At 30.6% G+C, this 21,556-nt stretch overlaps 1 protein-coding gene and 1 long non-coding RNA gene across 2 annotated transcripts; one reads left to right on the top strand and one right to left on the bottom strand.

The window, feature by feature from the left end:
• The first annotated feature begins 1,513 nt into the window (after nt 1-1,513).
• LOC126653549 (uncharacterized) lies at nt 1,514-2,927 on the top strand. Its single transcript, XR_007632263.2, has 2 exons — nt 1,514-1,929; nt 2,032-2,927. It is a non-coding gene; the product is annotated as an uncharacterized LOC126653549 (long non-coding RNA).
• Nucleotides 2,928-7,275: 4,348 nt separating this feature from the next.
• LOC126687331 (protein IQ-DOMAIN 29) lies at nt 7,276-12,113 on the bottom strand. The gene is made up of 7 exons (XM_050381868.2): nt 11,961-12,113; nt 11,586-11,664; nt 11,231-11,503; nt 10,019-10,222; nt 9,667-9,747; nt 7,924-8,905; nt 7,276-7,494 (listed from the first exon to the last, which is right to left on the bottom strand). The coding sequence occupies exons 2-7, from the start codon at nt 11,655-11,657 to the stop codon at nt 7,457-7,459; spliced, it is 1,650 nt and encodes a 549-aa protein (XP_050237825.1). The 5' UTR covers nt 11,658-11,664; nt 11,961-12,113; the 3' UTR covers nt 7,276-7,456.
• Between the last annotated feature and the right edge of the window lie 9,443 nt (nt 12,114-21,556).

Genomic DNA, 21,556 nt, shown 5'->3' on the forward strand with positions numbered 1-21,556 from the left:
CGAGGAGGATCGAGGATCCTCCTTGCCGGAGAAGAGGAGCTTCTCACAAGAAGCGAGGAACAGATCTGCTCCTTGCCAAAACGAGGAGTAGAAATGAGGAGCTCGTCAAATGGACAGACCCAATGGATTTGTTGATCAACAAAATGATAAACATGTCTGATGGGTTTGTTCATCAAGAAAATGATGAACAGACCTAGTGGGTCTGTTCATTTTTTTCCGAAGAAGATGAACAGGCCCACTAAGTCTATTCTGAGGGGGTTGATTTTTAGTTCTAAGGAGGTAAATTGTTTTTTCGTATATAAAGAGTATTTTTTTAAAAAAAAATTGATTTTATAAAATTATTGATATTTATATAGATTAAATGAAAAAAATGATATTTTTATTTAGAAATTCAAAATTGGGAGTTAATTTGTTATATAAAATTTTAAATTAAAGAGATTAATTTTTTTAAAAAATTATTAGGTAAATTTAAGGATTAATGTCATAAAAATTCACCAACTTTACACATTTTCTCATTTTAATCACGTAGTTTAAATTTTCTCATTTTCATGCACGGACTACCTCTTTTTCTCAAATTCATGCACGACGATGAGGTGTCACGGCTCTATTAGTGTAATTCGCTGAGGTGGAGATCATTTTACACCAATGAATGAGTGTCACCTCAGCACCGTGCATGAATTTGAGAAAAAATGGTAGTTCGTGCATGAAAATGAAAAAAATTAAAACTATGTGATTAAAATGAGAAAACGTATAAAGTTCGTGATATTTTTTTACATTAACCCTTAATTTAATATGTTAAAAAAATTAGGACCGTTTTATACCTTTTGCCATCGAAAACCGCCTAGGAAAAGAAAAATCACCATCAAAATCGTAGAGTGTGTCTCACTCTCTAGAGTGAAAGTGGAGGGGGGAGGGGGGGTTTGTACCAATTTTACCAAGTTTAAAGTAAAAGTGATCTATTTTTCAATTTTGAATTTTTTTGATACTTTGTGCCAAATTAAGGGGGTAAATAATCCGTTGTTCCCTTCCTATTCTGTCATACCATCATTTTTCCAATTTCTACTAAATCCTAAAATATCTAATAATTTAAAATGCTAACCTATCGTAAAGTCCCTATACTAATAGCTTTTATTTCATTTGATCTTTAAATAGCCTCTTAACTATTTTGTGTGTAAATTTATGGCTAATAAATATCAACGTTTCTCAACCTTTACCATAAGCTTTTCTAAACCCCCTGACCTTTCAAAAGCTTTCCTAAACCCCCTGATTTTTATGGCGGCTCCACCCACATCCCTCCTGACAAAAAAAAACGAAAATATTATGCCTATAACTAACATATGTGTACAAAATAAATAGTTAAAGGATCACTTAAATGTAAATAATTTGTCAAGCACCAAGTGAAATAAAAAATAATAGTACAACAACTTTAGGATGGGCTAGCCAATTAAAAGAGGAAATTTTTTAGAGGAAATTAGGTCCAGCACTGTGTAAGCCCAAAATAATCTCAATTATACCATCCGGCCATTCCACCTGCAAAAATACTGTACACTTTAAATTGTTCTCAGTTTTTTTCTTTAAATCTATATTTTTACTGTCAAAAAGTTGAGATATACGGTTTATTTCAAATCTAATAAATTCTCCTCTAATCTTTAGCTTCTTTAATCATGGGTTCATCTTTTATTATTTATTTTTTGAAATTCATGGCTGCTAAGATAGATTTTTGCTTTGAAGAATCTCTATTTCGTATCGACGAGGAAGAAGACGACGACGAGGAAGACCATAAAATTAACTCATCGTCTCCTACTTTTCTCGCTGTCAAAGTTATTAGAGATTCTTTTACTGTTCATGGAGACTCCTCTCTCTCATCTGCTTATGGTTTTAACCACCGCCCCGGCTGCCACCACCGTCTCTACTACAACTGCATATAGGGTAATTTTATTAAGTACCCAAATCAAGTTTTGTTAATCTTTGATTGTTTTTATTTGAGTTTTGTTGCTAATGGTTTGTTTTTGTTTGTGTGGGTTACTGTAGGATTCAAAGCCACACGAGTACACTTCAATGAAGAATTTGAATGAATCTAAGCAAGGCTTTTGGGGGCTCTTTTTTGAAAAACTAAATCTTTTCTGATGATGATGTTTATGTTTCTCAATATTTGGATTCACCTGCTAGACCCACTTGCAATCCGGTTAAACGGTCAAAACTGAATCTAGCATTATCATATTTGAGCATTCTGATTCAAAAATATGATATTTATTAAGTTTTAATCATACTTAAGTTGCTTGTTAATTGTGTGTGGTTTTAGTATTGTGTTTTGGATTTACATTTTGTTGAACCTTGCTGCATTTGCACATTTTTTCTTGTCTTTTTCTAGTCGAATTCTTACGGATTTTCTTGGCCTAAAGATGTCAAAGTACTTAATTATGGGCTGCTTTGTGAATTAAGCTTTTGGCATGAAGCTTCTCGACAAAAGGAATGAAACAAGATGAGGGATGATTTTTTAATTGTAATTTAATTGTATTTGTAGAAAAATGTAGCAATTTTTTATTTTCTTTTTCTTTTTTCATTTTGTACTTTTGATTAAACAAGTATATAATCATTCTATTAATTAGTTGAATTACATTTCTACCAGAATCAGATTATTTAGTTTCCTGTGAAAAGAATGGTATGGCAGTAGACATTTTGCAAGTATCTAGAAAATTTATATCTCTTGGTTCATGATGATTAGGTCATTCTTTCGTGGTAGCAACATTAAGTACCAAATCAAGAAGAAGAAAAAGAACAAGAGCATGAGCAGCATTATGTTTTAGTGTTAGTAGAAGTAGTAACCACCGGAAAGAGTAGATTCTGCAATTTGTAAAATGTTCATTACAAACTGACATTTGTGTTATGTGACTCAATTCAATACAAATAATGAAGACTTATTTAAATTTTCTTTTTATTTCATATAATATGTATGTCATATATCAGTTTCATTTACTATTCACCTAATCGAAGTCGACAATCAAAGTCTAATTATTTAGGACATAATGGTAGGTGTTTTCAATTCGGTTTTAAATTTGACTACTAAAGTATTTGACAAAATGACTTTCTGTTTATCATATCCTTACATTTTTATATTATTTTCTATTTATGAATTTTAGGAGTTTGATTTTTTTAGCAAAACAATAGTAAACAGTTAGTAAATAAACTTATCTTTTAGTAAACTAATAGTAAACTGCTAGCAAACGGTTAATAAATTAATAATACTTTATATTTATTAAATCAACTATACTTTTTATTTAATAAATTAACTATATTTTTTAGTAAAATGATAGTAAACGGTTAGTAAATAAACTTCTATTTTAGTAAAATAATAGTAAATTGTTAGTAAACGATTAATAAATTAACTAAATGGTTAAAAACAATAAACTAATCGTAAATTTATTTTTTAAGTAAACTGTTAGTAAACCATTAGAAAATTGGTAGTAAACTTTTTGTTAGTAAACCGTTAGTAAACGATTAGTAAACTGATGGTATTGTTTAATATCGATTTACTATTAGTAAACTGACACTTATAAACTCATTTAATATCCGTTGACTACCGGTTTACTATTGGTTCACTATCAGTTTATTATTGTTTGACTATCGATTTACTATCAGTTGAATACCGATTGATTACCGGTTTACTATTGGTTCACTATCAATCTATTATTGATTGACTACTGGTTTAGTACTATCCGTTGACTATTGGTTAACTATCGGTTTACCATTAGTTGACTATCAGTATACTAAAACAATAATTATTATTAGCTTACTATCAGTTCACTACTGATTTACTATCGGTATTTTAAAAAATTAATAGTCCATTTTTAATCTAATATTAATAATATTACTATAAGTTTGTTTAGTGAAATAAAACTATTTGAAACTATTTGTATTTTTAGTATATTAAAACACCGATAGTAAATTCACAGAAAATTTAATTTTTAATAAACTAATAGTAAATAGATTTTTAGTAAACCGATGTTAAACCAGTAATAAATCACTATCTACAATATAATAACATATCGAACTCAAGTTTATTTAATGAACTGAAAGTAAACTATTAATGAACTAATAATGAATTGAAATTAAAAGAATTCTTGAAATACCTTTTAAATAACTAGTAAACGGAAGAAGAGGTTTTAACATGATACATAAGCCAATGTTTAGCTGAATAAAAAAAATGAAAAACACTTAGTTCTCTACTTTTTTAATTAACAATTTGCCACATGTGCCACCTGTGTTCAACCTTAACCATTGATTTCAACAGGAAAAAAGAGTAAAAAAAGTTTAACTGATGTATCCCATTCAACATTTCTAGACTATTCTAAAAGCATAAAGATATTTAGCAAAATGACAATCATGCTATCAAAGGACTACTAATATTTGGTTTCTTCTTAAACTTTCACAAACAAATCCACCATAGCAGCAAAAATGGATCAATTTTTTCTTATCTAAATAGTGCAGAATTTTGAATCGAGAAACCAGAAATGAAGTTGGAAATTTCTAACATGCAACGAAATTGGTCAAAACCGAGTCAATGACTGATTCCACCTTCGCACACACAATTGCTTTTCCTGATTCAAATCCATTTCTCTCTGAATTCTCGACACACCCGTTGGATTCGCTTCCACCATTAGTATTTTCAGCATCTTATGCTTATCCAGTCAATTCCACCGGCGCGGTGGACCGGAAACAAATTGGCGCCGGCCACGTTGTTGCAAAAAGAATACTGGAAGAGCGTTTTGTGGCGGCAGTGGTGGAAAAGGGCCATCGTGAAACAGAGATGATGAAACTGTGATTCAATTTGGAAGAAGTCTGTTGTATTGAACTGATTTTGCTAAAACCGTATTTATCAATTTAAAAAGTTTAATTATGAAAGAAAAGTTGGTCAACCTGTGTTGAATAAAAGGGGTCTGGTCAAACCGTGTTTTTGGGATTATTTATCAACCGTATGGGCAATTATGATTTTTTCTCAATTTTTTAGGATACCAATTTTTACAACATAATTACTATGCTATAAAATTTTTGGACCCCTTTTCATCTAAAATCTTTTTTATTTACCAATATGACCTTGTTTAGTTTTTTAATTTTAAAAATATTTTTTTTCACTTTTAAAGTTTGCTGTCTTTTTTTATTCATTTTTTAATGTTTTTGGTGGTGTTTTCTATAGTGTTTTTGATATGAAAAAGTCCGTTTCACGTACTGTTATGGTCTGAATTCATTTGACAAAACAGAAAGGGAAATTGAAGACTTTGGTAGTCGATTTTGGAAGAAGGTGTTAATCTTTCCGGGAAAAAAAAGAAAGGGAGTGGAAGATGAAGAAAAAGATGTGTGAACTGGTCAGAATGGTGTAAAATGTGGAAAAGGTAATGTTATTTTATAATGCTGCTCCTATCCACCAGCTTCACTGGTCCCCTATCAAATTATTCTTATACCAAAGGGCATTATGCTTAGGGATGGCAATGTGGGAGGGGATTCCCCGATCTCCATTGAAACCTGCCCCTAATGCGATGGGAAATACTCATCAATTGTCGCCATGGGTACGGTGATGAGGGAGGGGACGGGAGGCGTAGTCCTCACTCCACGGGAATCTCCAATCCCGTTAACACGGGGATCTGATTTATTTTTATATAATTTTTATATATATTGTTTATAATTTATATATAATTTAATATAATTTTCATTAATATTATAAAAGATAATCATTTTCTTATAATGAAACAATTCCAAAAAATTATTAGAATATTTTTATTCAAATAATAGTTTCTTTCAAAGAAGCGGAAACGGGGTTGGAGATAGTTTTTCCTCCTCCACCCCGCCCCATTGTCACCCCTTGTGCTTAAATATTGACGTTTTACACCATTCTAATCAGGTTCACTTTGACAGGAAATCACAGCTTGAATCTAAAAGTTTGACATAAGAAAAAGAAAGCTAACATGAATTATTGTTTTACTTTAATTGTTAGAGTTAGTGTATGGAAATTTAACTACTGACAACTAACTACTAATATAATTTGATTTTCTCTCTGTCAAAAAAAAATGTATGTGTGTATTATATAGAAATGAAGAAGCAAAAAGATGCATAAGCAATATTCAAGAAATCGTGAGGTGTCTCCTGGAGTTCCCCTGAATGCTTCATTGGGGCTCATTCTCTTTTCTTGACCTATTCAAGTGTTTGGAGTGTCATCTCACAACTTATATATCCAACCTTTTGTGTTCTTTTCTATTTGATGATGCCTCTAAATAAGCTTGTGATTTTTCAAAAATCTTTTGAAATTCCAAATTATTATTTTTATAACCAATATTATGTAAAAAGAGTATTTTACTATATTTATTTTAAAGTTTTTTGTTTCAACGTTCAAATTTTCAGGTTATGCGCAATCCTAACTCATAACCTTTTCAAAAATCATATATGCTAATGTATATTGGATCAATTGTTTTTAAAGTCATCAAACTATAGTTTTTTAATAAAATGATTATAAATTATAGTTTTTTTATAATATGATTACCGTACTATAAAAAATTATAAAATGATTACAGAACATTTAGTTTTTTACAAAAGAATTACCATCTTGAAGATGTGCAATAAAATAACTTTTCTATAAGAAAAAAGTAGTTCGATAATCACTTTTTAATTTTTTACTATTTGATAACTGTTTTATAAAAAAATTATAGTTTGGTAAACTCAAAAATTATCTACATGCATATATCTTTATTACCTTTACACGTATCCTCCTTACTTGGCATGCATGGTTAGAAGTAGCAAGGTAACGACCGCATGTTGTTCAAGCGTACCACTTTACACACCAGAATGTAATAGTAGTCTTTTCGCTTAATAGTAACACGTGTAGCGTTAGTGCTGACTCTAATTGTATCAATACAATGAACTGTTGCCACATCATTCATGCAACAAATTAATGAAGCGTTTACCATACTAAAATATTTAATGATAAAAAAATTTAAGCAATAATTGAAAATTCTCTATCACAAAGGTTCATAGGTTTCTTGTACAAATGACATGGCACAACCAATTAAATGAGATAAACAATCAACAATGAATCGACGAACACAATCCGCTAATCCATTTTGATTGTTTATCTCATTTAATGGTCGTGCCATGTCATTTTTACAAGAAACCTATGAGCACTTGATACTTCAAAATATCAACACATTAATTATACATTCATCACATTGGATATTATGATATCCAAACATCAATGCAAACTAGCTTTCAGCTTTTAAGCAACTACAGTGATAAACACAGGTTAATTAGAAATTTTAACTGGATAATTTCTTGTATCTGCATATCGCATGTAATATGAAGCAGAAAACTAAAGCCAAAAGAAAGTTAGACAGCATACCAAAATACTCTAAAAATTACATGAACCTGCAACCTATACCGTAACATTCTGTACGTAGCATTCTTCACTAAATCACCTCCGCCATTCTGCTTTAATCCCCTTATCTGAAACTGGCAATAACAAAAATTGATAATAAGAAAGTGAAACAGAAATTCCTTCAACTTTTTTTAAGTCTTCAACGAACAAAGAATATAACAAAATAGCCCTCAGGAATTACAACCAGCGTAGCAATGAAACAGCCCACGTTACACTCCACTGGCGGATAAATCTTGAGGTGGATAGTTAGAACATGTAAAGCAAGATAGAAAACTAAAAATAAAACAAAAGGAGACTCTTCACAAGGCAATAGGAAACCTTGGCATAGAAAGCAGACAACGAGTTCAATTTTATGTCTTTCTAAAAATCATCCCGACTTTTGCTCATAATCAACTTTATTATTAATATTTGCAAAAATATCCATTGGGGTCGCAAACAAAGAAATAAAAAGTGACTACACCACAAATGAAAATACAAAAACTGATGAACTTGGAGGTTCTTACCAGAACCATCTCTAGAAGCAGATAGAGATCTGTCACTTTTAACCACTCCTTTGCTAGCTGCATGGACCGGTTTTTGAGCTCGTGGAGACATTGAAGTAAACTTGGCATCCACGAATGATGGTAGAGAATGACGTCTGGTAGTGGTTGTGCCAGAACTTTCAGTCGCATCCTCGGAAAATCTGGGGGATCCTTGTCCTCTTAACTTAGCTCTTGCTGATTCAGTTGGTGCCATATAGCTGGGAACTTTTGATGCACTATGTACCCCATTCTCCTGATGCTCAACATTCGAAGGAAATGAACATCTTCTATCACCGACTTTCTGGTTCTCACTGGCAGTACGGTAATCCTTCTGAATTGACTGTGCACCTGCGATATCATCAATTTTACCATTGTTCCCCACGATCTCAAATTCCATATCCTTGGACTTGTGTAATGCATCAACCTGATCATCCACAGCAGGAGCTTTTGGAATTCCCTCAACTTCTGGCACTTGTGTAACAGCTAATGCCACATTAGCATCTTCTGAATCTTCAGTGGCAACAGTGGAAAACTTCCCCACATTGCGCTTTGTTTTCCCATTATCAACGTCAAATCTTTCATGAGCCACCTTCGTGGAATCAGAAGCTTTTCTTATAATGTGATTTCCCTTCTGAAATTCTTTTTGTGAATGTTCCTGAAGTGAAACTGCTGTGTGGCTCAAGAGCTTTCTTGAATTCCGTTTTGTTTTTGTGGAATCTTTGACCAAGTTACCTGAGCCATGTTCAGTATTAGCACAGGATGGCTTCTGGACACTTTGTTTTGACCTCCCTTGTTTTGTGTCCACTTTTTGTACCTTCTCATGTTTACCATTTTTCTTTTGTCGGGAACAGGATTTCCAGAAGTGTGAACTTGTCCAGCGGTCCGCCCACTCCCAGGATGAATTAGTCTCCCCAGCAGTATACTGGAGGCTTAGAGGCGATGCACCTTTTGATGAAGCCAAAAGCTAGCACAGAAAAAATTATAATGACAGAAAGAAAAGAAGCAGTTACTAATTGCACAATTCTCCATATCTAATGATATGGAACCTCGACATTTCTTCTATGTAGGTTATTATATTATCTTTGACATTTCAACAAGATAAACTTCTATTTCAGGAAAGCACATAGCCGGCTGCTATAGATTTTCCAAAATTTTATAGACTCAAACTGCGACATTATGTCCAACCAAGCATTAACTTCTCGTTAGGGAAGCATTCTAAAACAGAGGAAAACATATATTGCAGACGTCACCAACTCCTTTCTCTTGTTCTAGATATAAAAAGAATCAGTCCTTGTTAGCTACGAACAAAAGCTTATTTGTTGCCCTTATGTTTCGTTGCATAAGAATTTTAACTATATAACCAGTAAAATTATACAAAGCCTATTTCACCCCTGCTTATTTGATAAAAATAAAATTGCTTGTTTAAACACATAAATGTCCTTAGACTTGATAAATGCTGCTTGCATAATACGTCAAATAGAAAACACTGAAAGAAAATCATCATTTTGAGTGAGCTACTGATACACTTGAAATGAAGTGGAAAACGTCATGCTAACAAGCAGACCAGGAAGGAAAGCTTTCATAGGTTCATAGGAAAAGGTGATTAACTGATCTTAAATGAACTTGTATTTTTAAGATTCATTCATCAGTAATCTCAAGTGGAAGGCAATCAATGATCATAGATCTATTCATACAAGCGGTATGACAATATTTAGGATAACTTACCTTATGAATAAACACATTTTTTATCAGCTTTTCTTCCAGCGTAGATGTACATGTTCGAGAAGTTGAAGAGCATTTAGCACCCTGATAACACAATATTTGTTGAAAAAATTAGCACAGATAATTTCAAATGCATTAAGAAATTGTAAGATCATTTCAAGTGCATCAAAAGCTTGGCAACAGACAACTATTTGCATTAAGAAAATTCAGAAATCTAATTTTTCGTTACATAAGGAGATAGGACTAGCAAATCCAACAGTCAATCATAGTCAAACATTAACAGGAATATTCTTCCAAGAAACATGACCAAATCAAAGACAGACCAATAGGGACTTCAAGTTAACAAATATATAACCTGAATTTCCACCATGTTGCATGTATTCTGCACTTCAATCCCAACTGCAGAACGTCTAACCTTTTGACCACGAGCCAGCGCCTGAAGTTTAACAATTGCCCATACACAACATACAGTAGCAACAGCTTGTCTTCTAACCAAGTGACCTCGGATAACTGCTTGCAGTCTAATAATGCCCTTAAGTGATTGAAATTGACAACGAGCCTTCAAAACACCTCATATGGATTATTACGGTGAAGTGAAAAGGCACAAAAAAAAATCATGCCAAGAACATAAAGTTAATGGAAGGTGAATTCAAGAGAAAACAGATTTAACAAGGTTTGGATAACATTTGAAATCAAAATGACAGTTTATACTCATAAATCATAGATCACCAACAAAATAATCTGCAGAAATGCATTAATGTTATTCTTTAATGCCAAATGCAAATGATAGGAAAATCAAACTTCATGCAACCTCAATGACAAATGAATGTCACTTTGTTCAAGCAATTAAGGACTTTCAAGCATCAACGTGGCATGAGGTTATCAGCCGCAACATATAGAATATAAACATAAAAAGTTCAACCTACGTAAGCTCCACCATTGATTTCTAATAGAAGGATCCACAATTTGAAAGTGAAATATCACTCACTGCTCAAATAGAAAAATATGAATAAACCGTCTATCTTTGTTCTGCATTGCCTCTCTGTTAGATAAAATTAAAGGATATTTAGCAAGTAAATCTTTAAGAAAACAGGCAACCAAATTATATGGGTAAAACATGTACATTATTTACGTGAAGTGCTTGATATTTAAACTGATGGTATAACTAACTTGTAAGTGATGTGTGCTACCACATTGAAGCACTGTGTAGCAGTTTATTCATGCCTATAGTTATCCAGGACTGGAGCTCAATATCTCACACTTTAAAATAATAAAAAACTATCAACTAAATACGCAATGAGCAAAGACAGATTTGATACTACCGATAGCAACACATTGTGTGGAAGATTCTATCTGGCGGTTTCCATTGGACATTTTCACTATGTTTATGCATACATTAGAAGAGCAGACAGTAGGGTGCAAACTGCGAAATGTCCATGAGCAGACAACACTAGTATAATGCTAATGGATCAAACGATAGGAAGCTTCGTAAAAAAATGGAAAAACTAGAGCCATATGAGAGCAAAAATGTAATTATGGAAACGATAGTAGTGCGTGACAAGATTACCAGATAACCTCTAATAGCAGCCTGTGCCTCTGTGGCAGCTATTTCATGCGTAATACGTTCAGGATCCTCATGCGAACCCAAATTTGCGACCGCTTGTGCATTCTCATCTCCTTGTGCACATGAAATTGCAAACTCTCCATCTTGCAACTTAGCAGCTACTCCATTTTCAGCAGCAACATTGAGAGGCGGTTGCGATTTCACGGGATGTTGCACGGAGATTTGAATCACAGATGGTTTAGATGAAACCAACGTGTCTCCATTATTAGCAGAATTCTGACAAGAAACCAGTCAGGACTTTAACACATTCTACTCATATACAAACCAAAGTAGAATTAAGCAATCACAGATAGATTACCGGAATATGATTCTGTTTGGACTTCTTGGGCCGGAAAATCGACTTGATCCATTTTCCGGGAGATTTTCCCATTGGAAATCTGCAAAAAGAAAGAATGTCAAATGCAGCTGAAGAAAACATCACTCACCAACCACTGAGCTATAGCTTAAATGGTATAAACGCTGGGCAAGTAAATTGCTAGGTCGTAAGTTCGATTCCTCCCACAAGCGCTCTCCTTTCCCATTCATCAAAAAAAAAAAACATCACCCACCAGCGTTTTGATTACATTAAAAAAAAACCCTAAACACTTATTTGCTACTGGCAAAAGCAAAACAAAAATCACTCTCACTCACAGATCTAGCAACTTATATTCAAAATAATACAGTAAAAATGTACCTTTGTTTTTGGTTAATTTGTTTCAGTTATGTTCTCCTCTAAGACAAAACTCGGTAACCACTGTGTACAGATGAAAATGAAAGGTTTCAATTCAAAAGTATCTGGTGAACGGCGCCGTATGGGGTGGTCAAGGTTGTGAGCGGCGTGGGGGCCTATGAAAAAGGAAAAGTGGTCCCCGCTCTCTTAACCACCACTTGGCAGCAGCTAATCACTTAATTACTGCTTAGTTCCCTTCATTAATACTACACCTGTCTCCTTAATTATAAAACTTATTTATCACCTTTTACTTTATATTATCTTTAATACCTTTAACTTTAACTGCTTAATCTCAATACTCAAATCTAAATTCATTTTTTTAAAACTACTACTATATCAGCGCAAGTTATAATATTATTTTTTAATTATTTTTATTATACTCCCTCCGTCCCACAAAGATAGGCCGTTTGGACAAATACGGAAATTAAGAAAAAAGTAGTTAGATTAGTTAAAATTAATTTATTTGTGTACTTTTCCATTTTTAGCCTTTAATATTTTTTAAATAAATAAATAATGTATTGATGACTAATTTTTATATTGGTGTATTTTGCATTGATATTAAAAAATGACATTTATTTCATATTGGAACATGGAGCAATTAATTAAGTTGAAGATAACAATGTACATTTATTAAGGATAAGTAAGATTTTTAGGTTTAAAATTATTAACTAAAAATAGAATGTGGCCTATAATTTGGGACGCCCAAAATAGAAAGATAGCCTATTTTTATGAGACGGAGGGAGTAATAATCTTGTTTTTTATATCAAATATTTTGAAGAGTTATAATTCAAATAATATAAACATTTGACAGTATTATTATGTTAAAATTATGAGTTATAATCCTCTCCCCTTCCAAAATTATTAAAATAAAAAATTAAATTAAATTTTCTTATGAATAGTACTAATTATTATTTTTTTCAAAATAGTATTAATTATTGGAACATTTATAAATATACTTAAAACAAAATATTATATATAAATCCTATCACATCAAAAAAAAATTTTAAAAAATACATCAGTTATTTTTCATTTTTATGTTTTTACTCTTCATGTTATATAATTTTGTAATTTTTCTCTAAAAAACTCTTTGTTAAAAACCAATCAGATCTCTTCTTTATATTTCTCGCTCTCTTTTTTTATTTCTTTCTACTCTCTTTTTTTCTCTGTTACAACAAATTTCACTAGAAAATGTTAATTTCTATCTCGCAAATTAATTACAACGATTTTGATTCAGATTCATTTTTATAAATTTTCTTACTTTATGGCGATCATAACAATTTATTTCAGCTTCACATCCAAAAAAATTGCTCTAGATCTCATTTGTACAATTTTTTTGGATTTTTGACGGATTTGTACCTACGGAGCTTAAAAAATTCCATATTTATGCTTTTTAAAAAAAATATTCCAATTTCATGCCTGAGACCACGCAATCCGCAATCCTTGATTGTGGATTGTCCTTAATTACTCCAGTTAAGGCAATCCGCAATTGGGGAGAGACAATGATTGGGCAATTTGCCCAATCATTGTTAATAAAAATAAATAAATTATTATTAATAAATTTTAAACCCATATTTCTTATTTATCGTTTTTAAATTTTTTCCGTTTTCACTAGTATATACAAACATTACAAAATGCATAAACAAATTTAAACAATGAACAATATAAAAATAATACTAAGAAATAATAAATGGATTGAAGTTTGAATACAAAGTTTACACCGTCTTAATAAATAAACAAAAAATCATAAAAAATCTCGATATCTAGTGTTCTTTCCCAATTTAGTCCTTCGATCGTAGCCCTGATCCTGTCGGCGGCGGCGCATGCTCTCAAGCAGCATGCATTACTGTCTGTCATCTGGCGGGCCTTTGCTCTCGTCATCGTCATTGTTGGCATCCTGGGATGGCTCCTCAACATCTGCAGCTGGTGCAGTTCAATGTCCTTCCTTTGACTCTAGAAGGAGGCTGAAGGACGGACCTCTGAACTCCATACCTCTCGAATGTAACTCACAAAAAAAGACCCCCCCCCCCCTCCCGAGACAGGACTGTTCACCCCGAATTTATAAGAGAATGGGTGACCTATAATTAGCTTAGAGTCTTCTTGGATTTAAACTGCTAAGGGATATGCCATGAAGTTTTAGGATTAGCTTTAAACTTTATTTAATTAATTTTTCCTTTTAATTTTTGGATTTGGACTTGCTAGCTAATTTAAAAGGTGCTAAAAGTTTATTTGGTGTTTAAAATTGTTAAAAAGGCACCTAAGACCCTATAGGTTTGTTTGGTCATGGTCAATTTTGGTCCGCAAAACTTGTAATTTGACCCATAAACTTCTAAGACATTGCAATTAGTCCAATTTTTAGACCTAGAATACAATCTTTTTAGATTTTTATAGGCTATTTATGCCTAATTGCGTTTTAATCCTCCAAATTTGCAGCTATGCGCAGATTACGCCTGTTTGGATTCCAGCAAAGAAAATTATAGTTCGTCACCCGGACAAATTTCTCTGAAAATCATCATTGAGCATTTTAGTCCCTTATCACTTTTACCTGTCCGAAAAATAGGTATCTACACATACTATAATATATCAACCACTCACTTAAAATTATAATAATATAATTTTACTAAACAAAAACTAGTTATAATGTTAATACAAATTAAATTTAAAACTATTATTATTATTTTTATTTAAATAAATAAAATATTAAAAATATTTATACTTATTTTTAATTTTCTATTCATCTGGGACAAAAAATATATAAAGACTCAACTTAGCGAGTTTGTACTAAATGACATTGAATTAAGAGAGAATTAGCTAATTACCTAAATTAAGAAAATATTAGCATTTGATAACCCTATAATTTTAACTTGATTTATATACCCCAAGCGTGTCAACCACTTATTTTTTTACCCCGCCACTTTATTATTTATACTCCACTTATACCTAACATGTATTATTCATAGTTTTTTCTTTTTCTTTTTTTTCTTCTTCTCTTCTTCAGCTCATTTAAAGAGAAACAAACAATAACAAATCAACAATTAAATTTAAAATCTTCAATTCATAACAATTCAACAAATTGATTTCTCTAATTCTATCATTACTTTTTAAAAATTTATTGTGACTTTCAAATTTAATTTCAATCCGCTCGAATTTTTAATTTGTAATCAAATAGTTTCAAATTTCACTTTGAATTCAAATCTAACGATCATAACTTTCTCCAAAAACAAAGAAAACCGTAAAATTATTAATTTATTTGTTCTCATTAAAAATCTATTAAAAGCAGTTTCAAACGGTTTCAAATACAGTTTCAATTGCAGTTTCAAACCGTTTACAAAGGTTTCAAACAGTTTAATACAATTTCTAAAAAACGCTTTCAAACAGTCTAAAAAAAACAATTTCAAACAATCTCAAAAAAATAGTTTCAAATCGTTTACAAAGGTTTCGAACAGTATAAAATAGTTCAAACCGTTTACAAAGATCTCAAACAGTCTAAAACAGTTTCTAAAAAGTACTTTCAAATAGTCTAAAAAATAACAGTTTCAAACCGTTTATAAAGGTTTCAAACTGTCTAAAACAGATTCTAAAAAATACTTTCCTATAGTTTATAAAATAACAATTTCAAATAGTATCAAAAAAACAGTTCCAAACCGTTTACAAAAGTTTTAAACAGTATAAAACAGTTGCAAACCGTTTCCAAAGATCTCAAGCAGTACAAAACAGTTTCTAAAAACACTTTTAAACAGTTTAAAAATAACAGTTTCAAACAGTATAAAACAGTTTCAAACCGTTTACAAAGATTTCGAACAGTATAAAACAGTTTCGAAAAACAGTTTCAAACGATTTTTAAAATTAATTTAAAACATTTGAAAACCAGGTCAAAATATCATTAATGAAGAACATTACGATTTTTTCAAAAAAAATTGTAAAAAATTTCTAAAAAACGATGCTATAATAATTTAAAACAACATAGAAAAAAAAGTAGAAGAAGAAGAAGAAGAAGAACTTTCTCATCTATCACCATCATATTATCTCTTAAACTCTTTTTTTATTCAATTTTTTTTGTCTTAGAGTTCATTTGTATAATGTGAAAAATAGAAAAAGCAAATTCGAAAAAAACGAAAAAAAAAGTGCAGAGGAAAGAAGAAGAAGAAGAAGAAGAAGAGAGAAAAAAGAAAAAATGAGAAGGAAGAAAAAAAGGAAAGAAAAGAAAAAACGAAAAAAAGGAGAGAGATGAAAGAGAAAAAGAGAAGAGAGAGAAAAAAGGAAAAAAATGAAATATACATGTGTTTAAAAAAAAGGAGAGTAAAAATACAAATAAGTTATTTTGCTAATTAAGGTACAACTAAAAACAATTGAAAAATAGAGTAAAAAAATAAATTTTTGAAATTGAGGTGTTTAGAACAAATAAATTAAAAAAAAGAGTGTTTTGTGCAAATTCTTCTAGAATTAATCAAAGTGTTATATATTTGCTTCTTGCAAAATTACACTCGGTCATTAATACATTCTACTTATTTATTATTTTTCAAAAACAATCTTGCTAAAGTGTTAATTATGCTAACATTTCTTTGGGCCATTCGTGTACAAAAGTCTTCGAGAAAATGTCACAGATTTCCTCAAAAACTAAAAACTTTATTTTAATGATTATAAATTTATTTTCTTCAAAATCTCTTTTTTTTATAAGATCTCCTTTTCACTTCTATCTTTTGTTAAGAGCCGTTACTATTTTATCCCTAATCTATACTCTTAGTGTGTTTCTTATAATTTACTCAATCATTTGCTCCTTCTTCTTCTTACTCTCGGTCTATATTCTTAGTGTGTTCCTAATTTACTCCATCAATTGCCCCCTTCACTGTCCCTGATTACATGTGGTGGATTAGTGGTCGGACCAACAGTGTCGTGGGTTGGTGGTCGGACCAACAATTTTGGTGGTTGGAGCAGCGATGATCGGAAATTGATTGCCGCCACTTAAGGCCTACAGTCTTCCAATATAATGGTCGAAAAAAGTATGACGGTGTTCGACAATGAAAACTACGGTGGTCTGAATAAGCAGCATGTGCCGAGGTTACTTTATAACCAGTAAGAAATTAAGAAATTTTAGTTTGGATGAGTAATTTGTAGCCAACAAAAAATTAAGCAGTTTTGCCTTATAGCCAGCAAGTGCCGATGTTTCCTAATCATTTGACAACTTTTCCATTATTTGATTTTTATGATTTTCTTTGTATTATGGTTAATTGTTTTGGTGGCCATTTTGTTTACAGGGTCTTTTTTAATTTCAAGATTTTTTGTCCTCATAATGGTAAAGTTATAATATTTAATTTAGCTGTTTATCATTTTCGAATTGATGCTTTTATAAAATTAAACTATCATGTTAGTAGAAGAAACTAAATTTTGATTTTCTGTGTTGACTTGTTGGAGCAGTTAAAGACTTTGCTCCATAGTCTCCCAGATGAACTCACTGTAAGGGTTTTTATTGCTTTCGGTGGAAATTGGACATTAAATTAAAATATATTTATTTTAATAAATTTTAATAAACCTAATAATAATCTAATATTATTTAGTCTATTTGAGTTTATTTATTAAAAAATTTATATTATTGAAAATAAATTTATAAAAAGATAATTAAACTAATAATAAATTAAAAATAAATTATCTAAGATCTTTGATGGTGATATTTATAAATTTTATATAGACTCAATGTCTACTAAATGCAAACTCAATATCAACTCAATTTCAAGTACCTTACCAAGATGCTCGAAAAAAAAAACGATGATGAGTATTTAAAAATATATCTAATACAACAAATTTTAAAGCTTGAAATATATACATATAGTGGGCAAATATCTCTTTTAAGTGAAATATACTTAATAGTCTATAAAATCAAAGATCAATATGATGTGAACCTGATAGAAATCTATATCAACTGGAATATTTTAATTCATTTTTGGCTAAATCCATTTTGAGGTCTCTAAACTATATAATTTTGGTTCATTAGATCCCTCAATTTCTATTTGGCTTTCTCAAGTCCTTAAACTTTCATTTTTTGGTTCATCAGGTCCCTCAATTTCTATTTGGCTCATATCCTTAAACTTTTGTCTTTTTGGTTCATTAGTTCCTTTAAGGGAGATTCATTTAAGGACTTTATGAAGTAAAAAAAAAAATAAAAGTTGAAGGACCTAAGGAAGAAAAAACAAAAGTTTAGGGATCTGAGAAAGCCAAATAAAAGTTGAGAGATCTAATGAACAAAAAACGTATAGTTCAGAGACCTTAAAATAGGTTTAGTCTTCATTGTTTTATAAAATTTGTCTTGCTGTTTTTTACAATCTTATCTGATATTTTATATAGAAAGAATATTGAAATATAGTTTATTATAAAAACTGAATAACTGTTTTTAAGTGAAATGTAATTAACAATCTATAAAATTGAAAATCAACTTGATGTGAACCGGATGTGAACTTATATCAACTGAACTAGTTTAATTCAATTTTTAATAAAATTTGTCTTGCTGATTTTTACAATCTTAAATGATATTTTGTATAGCGAGAACTTAAAAATTTAGCGTAATATACAAATTGAATATCTCTTTTAAGTGTACGGTATTTGACAATTTATAATCGAAAATCAACATGATGTTAACCTGATGTGAACCTATATCAACTGAACTGCCGAAATTTATTTTTTTTTATAAAATTTATCAAACTGCTCTTTACAATCTTAACTAACATTTTATATGGATAAAATTTTGAGATTTAGTGTAATATACAAATGAATATATTTTTTAAGTGAAATGTATTTGATAGTTTATAAAACCAAAAATCAATCTGAAGTGAACCTGATATGAATTTATATCAACTACCTTAATTTATTTATTTTTAAAATTGTCTTACTGCTCTTTACAATCGTATTTGATATTTTATATAAAGAGAATTTTGAGATATAGTCTAGTATAAGAATTGAATAACTGTGTTTAAGTGAAATGTATTGATAGTCAATAAAACTGAAAAGCAACCTGATGTGAAACGTATGTGAACCTACTTTTGGTACAATTTTTATGAATATATTGAATTTGATTCCAACTTCTGATTTCGTAATTTGCTTTTGGGTTGGAGCGAGAGGGAAAAGTAATGCTGATGGGCACAGACAAAAGTAAAAATAGGCCTGGACTATATGTTATTATAGAGCTAAGACTACAACAATTTATATGCATTTTGAAAGAAGCAGATATTAAGTTCTCCAAATTGTGTTGGTTCGTAGAAAACCCATAAAAGCCACTAATACCTACAAAAAAACTAAGCATAACAGAGAAAGTGGTAATTATATAAATCCAAAACAATAATAATATTAATAAATATCCAGATGAAGCTAATATTAAAATGGCATTTCCATCAATTCATAATTATATCATCATAAAATTATCAACTTTTGCAAAATTAATCCCTAATATCCATCTTAATTAATCATTACCCATTATCTAGTTCAAGATTCAAGATCCAGATTTCTGAAAATCATAATAATTTATAAAGCAAAATAAAATCGTAGCCAAATTGCTAGATCTTCTTTCATTTACCAATAATCAGAGCATTCTTGGCCATCAATTTCTGAAACTCTTAACAACATTCATCACCATCAATCACCATCAAAATTGCACTCATATTCTGAAACTCTTAACGAAAAATCACAATATTCTTGATCATCCTAACACAATTATCAACAGAGCAATGCATACCCAAGCAATTTAAAACATGCAATCACCAGATGAAATCCATTAATAAATTACACCGCTCAAGAATTTGTTATCCGCTTCAAAACGACGTCAAATCCATTAGTAAAGCCGTTTCAATCATCTGAGTTCTAATTGCCGGACCGCCGCTGAATCTCATCCGAGTTCTAATTGCATCGCCATTTTTTTTTATTTTCTGAGTTTTGTTTTTGTCACATGTTTTAGCATAGAAAGGATAAATTTGTCCTATTTCATTGTAACATTAGTTTATTTTTAGGGTATAAATGATTTATGAAAACTTTTTTTATTTAATTGAGAGATTTTTGTCAAAAAAAAAATGTAAAGTAAAAATATAAGCTGAGAACACTTTTGAGGGATTTGTGTAAATTATCCAAAATCTTCCGGACAAAGAGCACTATTGTTTATAAAGGATAATTATATAATGTAACGGTTGTGCCACGTCATTCGTGCAACAAATCAATAAGGCGTTAGCAATGTGCAAATATTTAATAATAAAAAAATAAACAATAATTAAAAATTCGCTATCGCAAATGCTCATTGACTTGTTGGAAAATGACGTGTTACAACCGTTCTATGGGATAAACACTCCTTTATAAGAAGCTCATATAAGTATCACTTTTGAAAAGGCTTAATACATCATTTGACCCCTAAACTATACACTTTTATTCTCTGAGACTCTTAAACTAATTTGATATTCTATTGGACCTCTTAACTTTATTTTTTGTTCTATTTAACCCGTCAACTGTAACTTTTTTGCCGATCTGACCTTTTTCATCCAACGTGGCGAAAACGCGTGTGTTTCAAACGCTTTGAAGCGCGTAAAGGATAATTAAAATGCATAAATTATTCTATTAAACCCCCGAACTACACTATTTTGTTCTATTTGACCCCTGAACTTATTTTATTTTCCTATTGCACCTTCAAACTTTTAATTTTTACCCATTTAACCTTTTCAAAAATATAATTATTTAACTTTCATCCATTTAACCTTCTAGAAAAATAAAAAAATATTGAAATTTAGTCAAATAATTACATAATACAACTTCTTGTACATGTAAATATTTATTTACATTTAAATAATGATAAAAGAAGTTTTGTCTGTTTTTAACGATATTATAAAATATATAAATTTAGTATACTATGATAATCTTAAAAAAAGACTAGTTTTTTAAAAAATTATAATTTTTAGTGTGTTTCACGAATTTCCAATTATAAAATTTTAGTGTGCTTCACGAATTTGCAATTTCAAACTTTTCAAATCAATTCTGAATTTTTAAAATTTGTATAAAATTGAAAAACACACTAAATTTCATGATTTTTAATGTCTTAAATAATTTTTTCAAATAATATGTAAAGTACATCATTTTTATTTTAAATTAAAAAAAATATTTAAACTTAATATATTTTTTGACTCCTAACCTTACCCTTTTATTTCCTATGACCTCTAAACTATTTTAGTATTCCTTTGGACCTCTTAATTATTTTTTTATTCTATTTAACCCCATGTCAGCAAAGCCATGTCAGCAATTTTATCCACGTCATCGCGCGTGGTGTGCACATTCCGAATGAGGGGTTAAATAGAATAAAAAAAAATAGTTAAGAGGTCCAAAAGAATATGAAATTAGTTTACAGGTTGCAGAGAATAAAATGGTATAGTTTAGGGGTCAAATGATGTATTAAGCCCTTTTGAAAATATGACAAATAAGGACATTTTTAATTTTTTTTAGCAGTTATATCTCCAATTGCTTTGCATGGCCATGGACATAAAATAAAACAAAATGGAATTCACAAAGGTCACGTGCTGGTGGCGGGTGACATCTCGATACTC

The sequence above is a fragment of the Mercurialis annua genome, linkage group LG6 (assembly GCF_937616625.2).
Source record: "Mercurialis annua linkage group LG6, ddMerAnnu1.2, whole genome shotgun sequence".
Classification (NCBI taxonomy): Eukaryota; Viridiplantae; Streptophyta; class Magnoliopsida; order Malpighiales; family Euphorbiaceae; genus Mercurialis; species Mercurialis annua.